The sequence below is a fragment of the Vigna radiata genome, chromosome 7, assembly GCF_000741045.1.
Source record: "Vigna radiata var. radiata cultivar VC1973A chromosome 7, Vradiata_ver6, whole genome shotgun sequence".
In the NCBI taxonomy this organism is placed as follows: domain Eukaryota; kingdom Viridiplantae; phylum Streptophyta; class Magnoliopsida; order Fabales; family Fabaceae; genus Vigna; species Vigna radiata.
Window position 1 is genome coordinate 34,221,340 of NC_028357.1, and position 13,028 is coordinate 34,234,367.

The 13,028-nt window shown below is 28.9% G+C and overlaps 1 protein-coding gene across 1 annotated transcript; it reads left to right on the forward strand.

Moving 5' to 3' along the window:
* The first annotated feature begins 8,554 nt into the window (after nucleotides 1–8,554).
* Nucleotides 8,555–11,210, forward strand: LOC106766353 (anthocyanidin reductase ((2S)-flavan-3-ol-forming)). Its single transcript, XM_022782778.1, has 6 exons — nucleotides 8,555–8,581; nucleotides 9,280–9,492; nucleotides 9,619–9,819; nucleotides 10,233–10,392; nucleotides 10,506–10,719; nucleotides 10,936–11,210. Exons 1-6 carry the CDS (start codon nucleotides 8,555–8,557, stop codon nucleotides 11,105–11,107), a joined length of 987 nt encoding a protein of 328 aa, XP_022638499.1. The 3' UTR covers nucleotides 11,108–11,210.
* The last annotated feature ends 1,818 nt before the right edge of the window (nucleotides 11,211–13,028 follow it).

The following is a 13,028-nucleotide window of genomic DNA, read 5'->3' on the forward strand; positions in this document are numbered from 1 at the left end:
GGAAGTAGCTGAGTATCAGGAGTGGTGTAAATACTCAACTAATCTATGATAACTGAAGGTTATTCGTTGATCAGGGATACCAGGAGTGGTGAAGAATACTACACAATCAGGAATGAGTGAAACTCAAGGAAATCTCGGCAGGTAGCTGAGTACTAGGAGTGGTGCGAATACTCAACTCATCTAGGGTAATTGGATGTTATTCGCTGATAAGGGATACCAGGCATGGTGAATAACACTACACAATCAAAAGTGAGAGAAACTAAACTAGATGAGTCTCAAAGGCATTAAGAGTGTTTAGGGATACCAAAAGTGGTGAATAATACTACGCAATCAGGAGTGAGTTAAACTCAGTACTTCATTGAATATCTAATGGAACTCTCTAAGTTAATTTAGAGGAGAACTGGATGTAACCCTAGTAGGTGAACCAGTATAAAACATCTTGTATGTTTTTATCTATTGATAGACAATGTAGTTTGTTAAACTTTCCCAAACTCACTCCTATATAACATGCTTTACTCAAGACTACTATATATACTCTAACTTGGATGTGTAAAATTGGTTAAATAATCATATTTATCTTAAAGTCAGATCTTTAGATGAAAAAAAAAATAAATCACAAATTTTATTAAGAACCGAATTCATGATTTTGTTCAAACACTATTATTCCATGTGATTAACATACATTAAGCATTAAGATCTAGGTTTTGTCTTAGCATATCATCCTTAACAAAAAAATGGTCAACTAGAATCATTCAATTTTTAAAAGATTTATTGAGAATTTTTTTGCTAGCGAATTTTGGTAGTTGGAATCATGGAAAGTACGTATGACGTCCTGTAAGATCCTTTATGAAGGAAAGTGTAGAATAACTTAGTGTTTATCTAAGGACAGAGAAAATTTAGTATTAGATCACAATAAGTTTCAACAAGTAAAAAAAAAAGTAAAAATTATTTGGAAAAAACTAAGAATAGAAGAAAAAAAAAAGTTATAGTGACCAAACAAATTAAATTTGAGAGAATCATGTTAAATAAAATGTTATTAGTTAAATTATTTTTAACTTTATCTATTTTAAGAAAATAAATAAAATGCATTTATCTTATAAAATAAAATAAATATCCTTCATCGAAGTTATTCACAAAAGCCGATTCCTAATCAAAGTTGGTTCACAAAGAGCCTATTCCTAGTAGGGATGTCATACAAATTTATTAAATTCATCTTTTAAATTTTAGATTCCTAAAAAACATTGTTCTATAGGTAGTAAAACAAATGGATCCACCCATTATTAGTCCGCCAAAACAAGGCATGGAAATCTGACTTATAATAACAAAACAAACTGAAAATCTTAATTCATCGTATCAAAAAGACAAATGACAAATTAAGAAGCCAAATCACTATATTGTATAGATTTTTTAGTTTTAATTAATTAATTAATGTCTGAATGATAACTTAAAATAATTATTATAGTTAATAATTATATTTTAATTTATAAGCATTAATAACTTAAGTTATCATTACATATTTATATTTTAAAAATAATATAGTATAGAATTTTAATTTTTAAAATTATTTTTTATTTTAATTTATAATTTTAAAAAAGAATTGATTCAACTGGACTGTTTAAATAATATAATATCATATTGTTAACCAATTAAAAATAAGGTTTAATTATATTTGGTTATTTGATTTATTTTGACCCTATATGTGTTTTTGACTTATTTGAATTTTAATGTTCGTTAAATAAAATCAATCTAGGTCATTACGTTAACTTAACGTTAACTTTGATTGGAAATAATAACTTTCAATAAAATTTTTAATTAATAACATTTTTTATATATTTTTTTACTTAATTAAATTCTTATATTTTTTTACATGAAGACAATATAGTCCTTTTTGCAGTCAATTATCTTTATTAAAATTTGAAACGAACCCAAAAATCATAATTGGATTTGTTTGTTGTTTTTTATTCTTTTCTCTGACTATGAAGTAAACAAAACTAAATATCTTGAAATCTATGATCTTGGTTTTGAACGAAGCAATGTTGGTGAAATTGAACTATCGAAAAAGAAGGGTTGAAGAGAAAAGGGTTTGGAGTCACATGTGATCATCATCTAACAATGTTAACACTGATTTCATGAAAAAGACCACATTGTCTTTATTTAAACAATATAGAGACTCAATTGAGTTTGTTTTTGTATGTGACCAATTTGTCCTTCAAGGTATGGTGTTATTCCTAGGTTGCTAGCTAAGATGTACTCTGTCTCATAAATTTGGATGTCCTTGTCTAATATGGTTATAATGAACCATGGGGAACATGGTAGTTATAAGTACTCTAATGATAGGCAAGTATATGATAATTTTAGTGATGATGGAAAGACTAAGATGCCTTTACTTGAAATTGGGTCTCCTTTATATACCTAACTCTCATTAATTAACTTTAGGAGAGTTTAAAACCTTTCATAAATGCTAATAAATACTTTGTTGTAATTGTCGTAATGTTGAACGAACAAATTACTACCTTACGAAATCTAGCCTTGCATAATGAGCTTCATCGAGATAGTCAATATATGACTAAGATGTACCTGACCTTATATTCCAGATTCACCAAGTTAGTTTGACTTAGATAAATTAGGCCTACACAATACACTAGCCCACTGGCTCAAAGTAAATGAAGCGTAACAAGAGTCTTATGCCCTTGCGTTTATAATTGAAAATCAAACTAATGTTCTTTAGCGGGATATCATCAACTTTATATCAAATGGGCCTTACCCATCTTATGAACATGATGTACAATAGCTCCATAGGTTGAGATATACTTGATTCCTCATATTGGTAGTGGTGTGTGGGCATAGATATATTAGGTCTTGTGTCTGATCATGGTATTTGATCATATATGCCGAGATGATTGATAACGGTTGATTTTACGTGTTTGTGTGTGTATATTTTGTGAACAAATAAACTCCTTCATAGCTTTTACCTTGTTTTATCCTCACATTTAGTGTGTTTTATAGTTTTCTTGTGTTTTATTTAGTATATGTTTGTTTTTACCTCTAATCTCTATGTTTGAGTGTGTGAAATAAATGAATAGGAAGCCATTCTAGTGGAGGAAAACAAGCAAAAACTCAAGGGAAGATGTTTTGGGACAATAAAAGATCAATTTGAAGCAAATATCCATGTTGGACGCCTTTGGAAGCGCACAAGAACTTGAATTGTAGAAATGCTGAAGCTGCGCTGGCGCTAAGCGGTACATTCCCAGCGCTGAGCGCCAGAGTTCAGTGATTGTGGCGCTGCGCACCACTTTCCCAGCGCTGAGCGCCAGAGTTGCAGAGTTTCCAGAGAATTTCTGCGCTAGGCGCCAGGAATTCGCGCTGGGCGTGAGAAGTTGCTGTATCTGACATCTGATGCAGTGAAAAATGGCGCTGGGCGCGAAAATTCGTTAATGTGTCAAAAATGGGTTATTTAAACATGGGTCTCGCGATTTTTGGGAGACTTCTCCTCCTACACTTCATTCTTCACCTAGAGAGATTGTGAGAGGCCCTTGGAGGCTATTTGGGGTGTTGGGAAGCTCTCCCACTCTTCCTTGGGTCTTCAAGCTTCTTCAATGGTGATTTTGCCCCTTTTGGGTTGAGGAAGAAGATGAGTCACAAATTGGAGATGAAGATGCGAAGGGGAGGCGCAAATGGAGCATGGAGCAGCTGCCAAGAACCTTGGGAAAGGCTTTGCATCTTCTCTTTGGTTTCAATTTCTTCCTTATCTCTTCAATTTGTAGAACCCTAAGTTCTCCTCCATTGAGGGCTTTTCCTATTTGTTGAGATTAGTTGTAAAACATGGAATTCTTATGTATTTTGTGATGCTAATGATATATGTTTTTCCAATTCATGTTAGTATTTGATTTCTATGCTTAATGCTTGTTGTGGCTTGGTCACCCATGGCATGAATTGTGGTTCTTGAAGTATTGAGAAATATGATTGAACCTAGAATTGAAATTGAATACTTATTGGATGGAATTGAGATGTTTGTGAATGCATGAGAATGAAATGGATGAATTCTAGTCTTGACAAATTGGAAATACACTATGTTAAATTCCTTGCACACCAATTGTTTGATAAAATACCAAAAAGAGTTTCTTGTGTTGTTTTTGTGCACTTTGATGTCTAATTGAGTTATGAAAGGAAGAATTGTCATGTGTTGCACAAGTTCCTTGGGAGAGAACGATATTTATCACTTGTTACGATGCGACCGGTGCACTTGCCGTTGGTTTTGCAGCCAACAATGATGTGAAATAAAAGGGTCATGATTTCCCTAGGCATGTATCCCATAATGCGTTATCCTTGCAAGCCAATGTACTTGTTTTTGAACGTGTGAAAGTTTATTAGGATGTGACAAGACATGACATTTTCTATAAATAGGATGGAGGGAGGGTTCCCTACCACTTGTCCAAGTTCTTTAAGAGCCAATCTAAGATAAAGTGAACTAGCATGGTTAATTAGGTACATCATCCTCTTCTACCTCTAATAATTCTTGCAGAAGGTTTAGTGATTTCGATAGTAATAGGATTGTTGGGTTGAGTTCGTTTGCCTCATAGAGTGACGTTAGTACTTGTACTTGTTTGCAAAAAGAAGAAGATTAACATCTTACTTCAATAAAGAATTTTGATGATGATGATTCATGGAGAAGTGTTGAAGATTTAAAGAATGCTTGGATTCAAGAGATACATTAAAGACTTAAGAATTTAGTTGTTAAGTCTTGTAATTTGTGTCTTTTATTTAAAATTAGTAGACTAAGAGTCAATAGGTAGAAACCAAGTAGTGGAGCACTCAAGAAAGTTTTATTTTTCACAAAAATCCCTAAGATAATCAATTATCATATGTAATAATCGATTATCATAATTAATTTCAGTCCTCAATTTTCTAACCTAATTTTCAAATTAGGGGTTAAGGGTCTATATATAGTTTCTCTAAACCTAATTTCAAAATAACTTTTCACTCAAAGGTTTAAGAGTTGTGTGCTAGAGAAACTCGTTGTGTTTTGTGAAAAGGAGTGTTGGAAAACCTAGTGTGGGTAGAGCAAGAACCTTTATTAAGTGTGTCTTGTGATTAAGTGTTACTACTATTACTAGGAATCATCTGGAAGCCAAGTAAGTGCATCTAAAAATAATTAGAATTATGATTATGATGAATTGAATAATGCTTTTCAAGAATTATTTCATGAATAAGAAAAACTAGATATTGTTCATGAGAATAAATGTTCATAAGAATAAAAATACTGAAAAACATTTTTTAAGAAAAAAGATTTTCATAAAAATAAGCAAGCTCTTAAGAATTAAAATAAAAGATCTTGTAGGGTATGGATTGAAAAAGTAATAACTTATTATAGGAACCCAAATGTTTGTACATGCTTTTATTACGTGAAAAAGGGACACACTTCTAATAAATTAGAATCACACATTTTGATATTCCAAATGAAAAATATGTTTAGATTCCTGTTATAAATTAAAATTAATCTGCCTGTAACTTTGAAGGACCTAAATAAGATTTTGGAGACCAAATTTTCTTTGTTTTGCTTTGTATAGTTTAAAACTCAAAAATCAAGAAAGACTCGATGATATCTTAGTAAATTTTAGGAGCTTTCAAAAGTTTTAGGAACATTAGATTTGTTTTAAAGGATTATGAATACTCAAAATTTGACATTTTTCAAAAATTTACATGTGATAATCGATTATAAAGGGTAATAATTGATTCTCAAAATCTAAAAATTTAGTTCTAGAATAATCAATTATCAAGGGTAATTATCTGAAAATTTGAAATTCTAGAGTAAAAAAAATCATATTTTTTTTAAATCTTAAGAATCAATTTTAAATTTTAAAGTAAATATTACATATAGGGGAGTAAACTTTTAATGATGGAAAGAGAAATAAATTCTGATTGAATTAACTAATTTCGGAGGAGCATAAAGATTATATACTTTTTTTTATTAAGATAAAAAAGGAGAGAAATATTTGGGTTGACTCTGTGTAATAACTTATATATATTTCAGGGGAAGATATATGAATATGTTAGATATCTTTTCATTTATTTCTCTTATGGATTAACTACTTTTTTTATCTTAAGTTGTTGATTAAGAATAGAACATATCATAAGTCTTCAACAAATTTTTTATCATCATAAAAAAAAAAGATTGTTTGCAAAAAGAAGAAGATGAATATCTTTGTTTCGATAAAAATTTTTGATGATGATGATTCATGGAGAAGTATTGAAGATTTAAAGAATGTTTTGATTCCAAAGATACATTAAGGACATAAGAATTTAGTTGTTAAAGTCTTGGAATATGTGTTTTTTATTTAAAATTAGTAGAACAATAGTCAATAGGTAGAACTAAACTCAGAAAATGTTTACTTCTACCACTTATGATAATTAATTATAAGAAAGAACATAACTTTTGATAACTTTTGAAATAATTTCTAGAATAATCAATCATAATTTTTTATCAATGGTAGTTGCGAAAAGCCTTCTCAATTTTCTGACCTAATTTTAAAATTAAGGTTTAAGAGTCTATATATAGTTTCTTTAAACCTAATTTCAAAATAACTTTTCACATAGGTTTAAGAGTTGTGTGCTAGAGAAATTCTTTGTATTTTGTGAATTGAAAAACCTAGAGTAAGAACTTTCACTAAGTGTATCTTGTAATTTAAGTCTTTTAATTTAATGTTGCTATTGTTATTAGGAAAATTGTTTATCCTATCAAATGAGGGTGTTGTTCATCCTTTGTGCATGGAAAGAAGTGTTTTCTATTCTTAACTTTATTTTTTGTTTGTAGATTTTGGATTACTTTTATAATTTAGTTAATACAGAGATAAAATTGGAATAGAATATTTTAATACGAATATTTTCATCTGAATCAGTATAAAATTCTCTGTATAAATTCTTTATTTTTCTACCATCTTTATTTCTAATTTATTAAAAAATAGATTTTTTTTAAAAATATAGTTTTATTAAAGTAAACCAATTCATCCTTTTGTTTATTGTCCAAATGTTAAACATTCCACTAGCGTTTCTGTGACACCTGGACAGTTTCAAAAGAGTATTAAGAGTTAGGAGGAGGTATCAATATTACTCTGGCCTGAATATGAATATGATTAAGTAAATCCTCAAGTAATATTCACTTGACCAGGGAAACAATGGACGATGAACACCTAAACATAGAGGCGTGCGGTGAGGAGATCTCTCTCGAGAAGGAAGACGCCAGGAAACCGAAATGGAGAGAAATAAGAGTGAGGCTCTCTAACGTGTGAGAAATGAAAGTGCTCTCTCGAATGCGTGATGTGAAAGAGGAAGAGATATTATAACGTATTTCTAAAAATTCGTTATAATACATCAACCACATTTTACACTTATTTACAATTTTGCCACCGCATTTCATATTATATCTGATTTAAAAAATTACGTTATAATATATCTCTATTATAACGAATAATTTTATACGTTAGGTCGTTATAATAAGTCATTTTTCTACTAGTGGTGTTAGATATTTAATAATTTATATAAATAAATAAAAATTAAATTTTGTATGACTAAATTTTTGACGGAAATAAATTTTGTATAATTAAAATAGTATGAAATTTATTTTATACAATTGAAAATTTCACTAAATTTATTTTGTATAATTATATATTCAAGATATAAAAACCACGGGAATAAGTATTTTAAAAAATTATAGCAGATTTAATAAAATATCACATGAATATTTTTTATTATAAAAAGATTAAACTATAAATAAAGTTTATATTATAGGTTCACTTTTAAAAAAAATCAGTTCTATTATTAACCATTGTAATGTGAATTTACACATAATTATTAATGTTGCAAGGAACAAATGATAATTAAGTATAACTGTTTGTTTCAAATTTTTGAGTTGTTACAAAAAAAAAAATTAAAATTCAGTTTTCAAAATATCAAAATTATGAAATAATATAAAAAGTTTATGCTGTTTAGATAATTATTTGACTCTTTTTAATTAGAATTAAAAATAAAGTTAATATGTATTCCTATAGAAAAATTGAAAAATTAAATTGTAATCATGGTATAAAATCATAACCTAATAAAGTAGTTATATAAATATTCTTATTTTTCCGTTGTTGAAGAAAAAATAAAAATATATATTAAAAGGAAAATGTGATGGGAAATTAAATTAGTTGGTAGGTTCAGTTTAAAATATTTAGAGTAAATATTGCATTATCAGTCTCTTCCAGAAACAGAATATTTCCACTTGAATTTAAGTTAGAAAGTTTGTTATTTCTGAATTTACTAGTAAAATTTTCGATATCTCATATTATCTTATAATGTAAACAAATAATTTTGTGAATATTTTATTATCTCCAATTTACTTGAATGAATATTTTTTTTCTTAAGATTTATATATATATATATATATATATATATATATATATATATATATATATATATATATATATATATATATATATATATATATATATATATAGGTGAAGTAGAATGAATTTGATTTTAATGATAATAAGTTGTTTGAATTGAGTGTGTAAAGATGGAAAAGAAGGGAAACGGAAAGAAGGTATGTGTGATAGGGGGAAGTGGATTTATGGCCTCCCTTCTCATAAATCAAATGCTTCAAAAGGGTTACGCAGTGAATACCACAGTTAGAGATCCAGGTACCTCTCTTTCCTATTCTTCTCATCATATTTACTTATATTTTAATTATATTTAACATTTTTTCCTATTCTTCTCATCATCTAAGTTTTAATTTGGATAATGATACCTATACAACGTTTTTTTACAATATTTAAACATTATTTACGTTTCTGATTGGTTCAAAATTACTCCACAATCAATAATAATATTCAAATGTTATAAAAAAAATGTTGTCTAGGTATTATTATCCTTTTAATTTTGAAGTAAATTTAATAATTTTGATTCCTTCAGCTAATTTTAGTTTAACACAACTGAACTTTTATTTAACAAAAAAATTATTCTGGAATAAATTTTTTGCATTTTAATAATTGTCACATAACCTTTCAATCACGTTAATTAACAACGTGTAACATTCTTAATTTATCTACCAGAGCCTATAATTTTTACATAGGTAAAAACAACCTGCTTGTGATTATTAGTTGAATTCACAAGAAAAGTAATTTGGGTTAAAGCTGTGTTTGAATCTTCTCTTCAGTATTTTGGTTGCAATTTGTGTGTAATCTAGTCACTACCAAAGTTCCCTTGGTCAATATCTCCCTCCAGTTGCATTCAAGAGTATAGATTCGATATTTGAACACAAATTTCAAATTTCATGCACATGCTGCAGGTAATCCAAATAAAATATCTCACCTTTTGGAACTGCAAAGTTTGGGAAAATTGGAGATCTTTGGGGCAGATTTAAGAGTTGAAGAAGATTTTGATGCTCCTATTTCTGGCTGTGAACTTGTATTCCAATTTGCTACACCTGCCAGCTTTGCTTCTGAAGATCCTGAGGTAGATTCAACCCTGATCCTGCGTTATAATTTTTTTTTTCCCACTAAATTGGATGCTTTTGAAACTTTACATGTCTGAGTGGATGAAAAATTTAATCCAAAAATGCTTCTTCAAACTATTATTCAGAATGACGTGATCAAACCAGCAATCTTAGGCGTATTGAATGTGTTGAAAGCATGTGCTAGAGCAAAAGAAGTCAAACGAGTCATCTTAACATCTTCAACTGCTGCAGTAACCGTTAACAAACTCAATGGGACAGATTTAGTCATGGATGAAAGCAATTGGACAGATGTTGAGTACTTGAGGACTGCAAAACCTCATGGTTGGGTAAATAACCGAACCTTAATCACTTAAGATGGGCTTGTGCCATTCCTCAATGAAAATTATTGATGCCTTGTTTGTTTATTATCTTTGAACACCGTTTTTGTTTTGGAAAATTTGTTTGCCCCCCAAGCGCATGTTAAAATGCCTGTTTGTCTTTCTTTTTACTAGAAGTTTGTCTCTGGAGCAGATGAAGAAAACACTTGACAAGAAGAGAATGCTAGAATGGCTTTCAACTGTTTGTTTTTTTTTTTTTTTGTTTTCAAGCACTTGTTTTGAAAACCATTTTCAAAACTTGATAGATTTTGATGATATAATGGTTGCTGAGTAATGTGAAATTGTGTAGGAAATAGTTTATTCTAACAAATAGTTAGAAGATCTTAATATTATGAAATTAAAGTTCATGTATATATGTGTAGGGATATCCTGCCTCTAAAGCACTGGAAGAGAAAGCTGCATGGAAATTTGCTGAAGAAAATCACATTGATCTGATCACTGTGATACCTACTCTCACAACTGGTCCTTCTATCACTAAAGACATCCCCACCAGTGTTGTGTTGGCTACGTCCCTTATAATAGGTTCACAAACTACCATATCCAATAAACTTAGCATCTTAACACCTGCCACATTTCTAAGCACCATACCAATTAATTCATGAATGTTTTGATGGTATTTTGCTGACACCTTGCAGGGAATGATTTCTTCCTTAAGGCTTTCAAAGATATTCAATTGCTGTCAGGTTCAATATCTATCACACATGTGGAGGATATCTGCCGTGCGCATGTGTTTTTGGCAGAGAAAGAATCAGCTTCTGGCAGATACATTGTCTGTGCTCATAATACCAGCATTCCTGAACTTGCAAAGTTTCTAAGAAAAAGATACCCTCAGTTCCAAATTCCAACCGAGTAAGCTTCTAACCTTAAATTTGGTGCGAAATGTCTATAGCAGTAAATACAGTAGCCTCTTGGCTCTTTCTTTGTCTAGCATTTTCTTCCAAGGAATCTCATCCTTACGATTATATTTAGAATGAAATTGACTTGAAAATTACTTCATACTGCTCTAAAATTGCAGAAACATATCTTACATTTCTATCGAAGCTAAGTATGACTCTGTAATTGCAGATTCGATGATATCCCCTCCAAGGCAAAGTTTGTCATCTCTTCAGAGAAGCTTGTAAAAGAAGGGTTCAGATTCAAGCATGGAATTGAAGAAATTTTTGAACACAGTTTGGACTACTTAGGCAGTAAGGGGGCACTCAAACTAAATTTTGATCATTTTGATCATTCTAGTTAAGTACGACTCAGTTATAGCATTCAGTGTGTAAATTCTATCTTTTTTTATTTAAGTCATTGTCAGTACAATAGTTTTATAGCTATATAAAAAGGATAAAGTCCTATATAATTTACGTTGGTCTTAAAATCTTTATTAATATTTGTCATTAGAAACCTTATCTAAAAAACACCCCTTCCCAAGGTTCAGGATAAAAAATCTACAAGGTGAGTAGATATGAAAACAGAGCAACTAAATTTGACAAAACAATGTCTGATATTGAGAATAAGAATTTAACTTAACTATAGAAAAAAAGGAGATTAAATATATGCTACGTTATTAGAATAATGCCTCAATCAAGGGACTCTATTTGAGACTTATCCTTTCCTATCATCTCCTGAATTCTGTAAGGACTTATTCACATGAACCCTAATTTTTCATCCATATATGTTTGATCATTTACTTTCCTATTGGTCTAAAGATTGAATGTTAGAGACGGAAGATGAAGTGTGGATAGGTGACTGTGTAAAATTTCTCATCATAACATTTATGAAGTGTCATTGTAAATTTTTTTTTATAATAATCAATTACATTTACAACTGGATTTCCTTAAAATTAATTACAATAAAATCTATATCATGTTTAGTGCTGTAAATGAACAAATTCTTTAAAACTATATGTAGTTGTTTGGAGGATAAAAAGAAACATTTAAGCAATAACTTACTGAAAAGAATATAAAAAATATTTAGATTAAATAATCTTAAAAATGAGGTGGGAAATTTGTTAGAACTGTCCAACATATCTCCCTATATATTTAGAAAAAAGTTTTTATATGAATTTAAAGAAAAAAAAAGGACAGTGTTATAAATAAAGTTATTATATTCTACTTGGCACACAAATATTAGAGAAAAAAAAGTGTAAATACAGTAAAAAAAATATTCCATGATTTTTTTTAAGTTGCAATAATTTACAATTACGTCATCTACACAAATAATTTTATTTTTCTATTCATTTTGAACAATTTTCACTAAACCTTGACCTTGGCGACCTTTGACTCCTTTTTGATAAAAAGTTTATCCGCTCGAATTAACTTTTTGTATAATTCTTTTAGAGAAAAAAGGTATGTTGTTCCACCTTTTTAAAAAAATTAAAGATTCTCAGAGTAATCTCTAAACTCCAAAATTTAAAGAAAATATAAAAAATCGGAGAATTAAGAAAATACTATTTTCAAATTGTATCATCAATTTTATTATAAAAATTTAAAAAAAAGAAATGAATGATAAAAATAGTATCATCAATTTTATTATAAAAATTAAAAAAAAATGAAATAAATGATAAAGAAACGAAACACAGGCAAGAAAGGGAAGTAGAGACTACTCAATAAATAAATGAAATAACTGTTAAAGGCTTGATTTTCCTTTTAGTTTATTTAGAATTCTTCAAATTGAGTTATGGAGATAAAAATAGAAAGAGTTTTATTTTTTTTAAAAAGAAAATACAAAAAAAATTTCGAAATACATATAATATTTTATATATAAAGGTATCTATATCTATTCCAAAGAGTTACTCTATTTTACATCAAAATTTTCGAAATACATAAAAAAAATTTATATCTAAAGGTATCTATATCTATTCCAAAGAGTTACTCTATTTTACATCAAAATTTTCGAAATACATAAAAAAAATTTATATCTAAAGGTATCTATATCTATTCCAAAAAAGAGTTGGTTATTGTGCAAATAAAGTCTTGAAATAAGTATAAATAATAAAAACTAATAATAAAATATTAACTAACTACTCCAAATGGATTTATTAAATGAAAAAGGAAGAAAGCAATTTATTTGCGCATTGTCAAAAATTCCTTTGAGGGGGAAATAATGTGAAAAGGAAATTTTGAGATATTAACGGAGCACGTTAATGAATGAAAAAAATAATAATAAATGTA

Bases quoted from the DNA above. Each gene is read 5' to 3' on its own strand.
- LOC106766353 (XM_022782778.1), top strand. From the start codon at position 8,555: ATGGAAAAGAAGGGAAACGGAAAGAAG. The intron at 8,582-9,279 runs GTATGTGTGATA...TCAAGAGTATAG, and splicing joins AGAAGGGAAACGGAAAGAAG to ATTCGATATTTGAACACAAA. The intron at 10,720-10,935 runs GTAAGCTTCTAA...CTGTAATTGCAG, and splicing joins CAGTTCCAAATTCCAACCGA to ATTCGATGATATCCCCTCCA.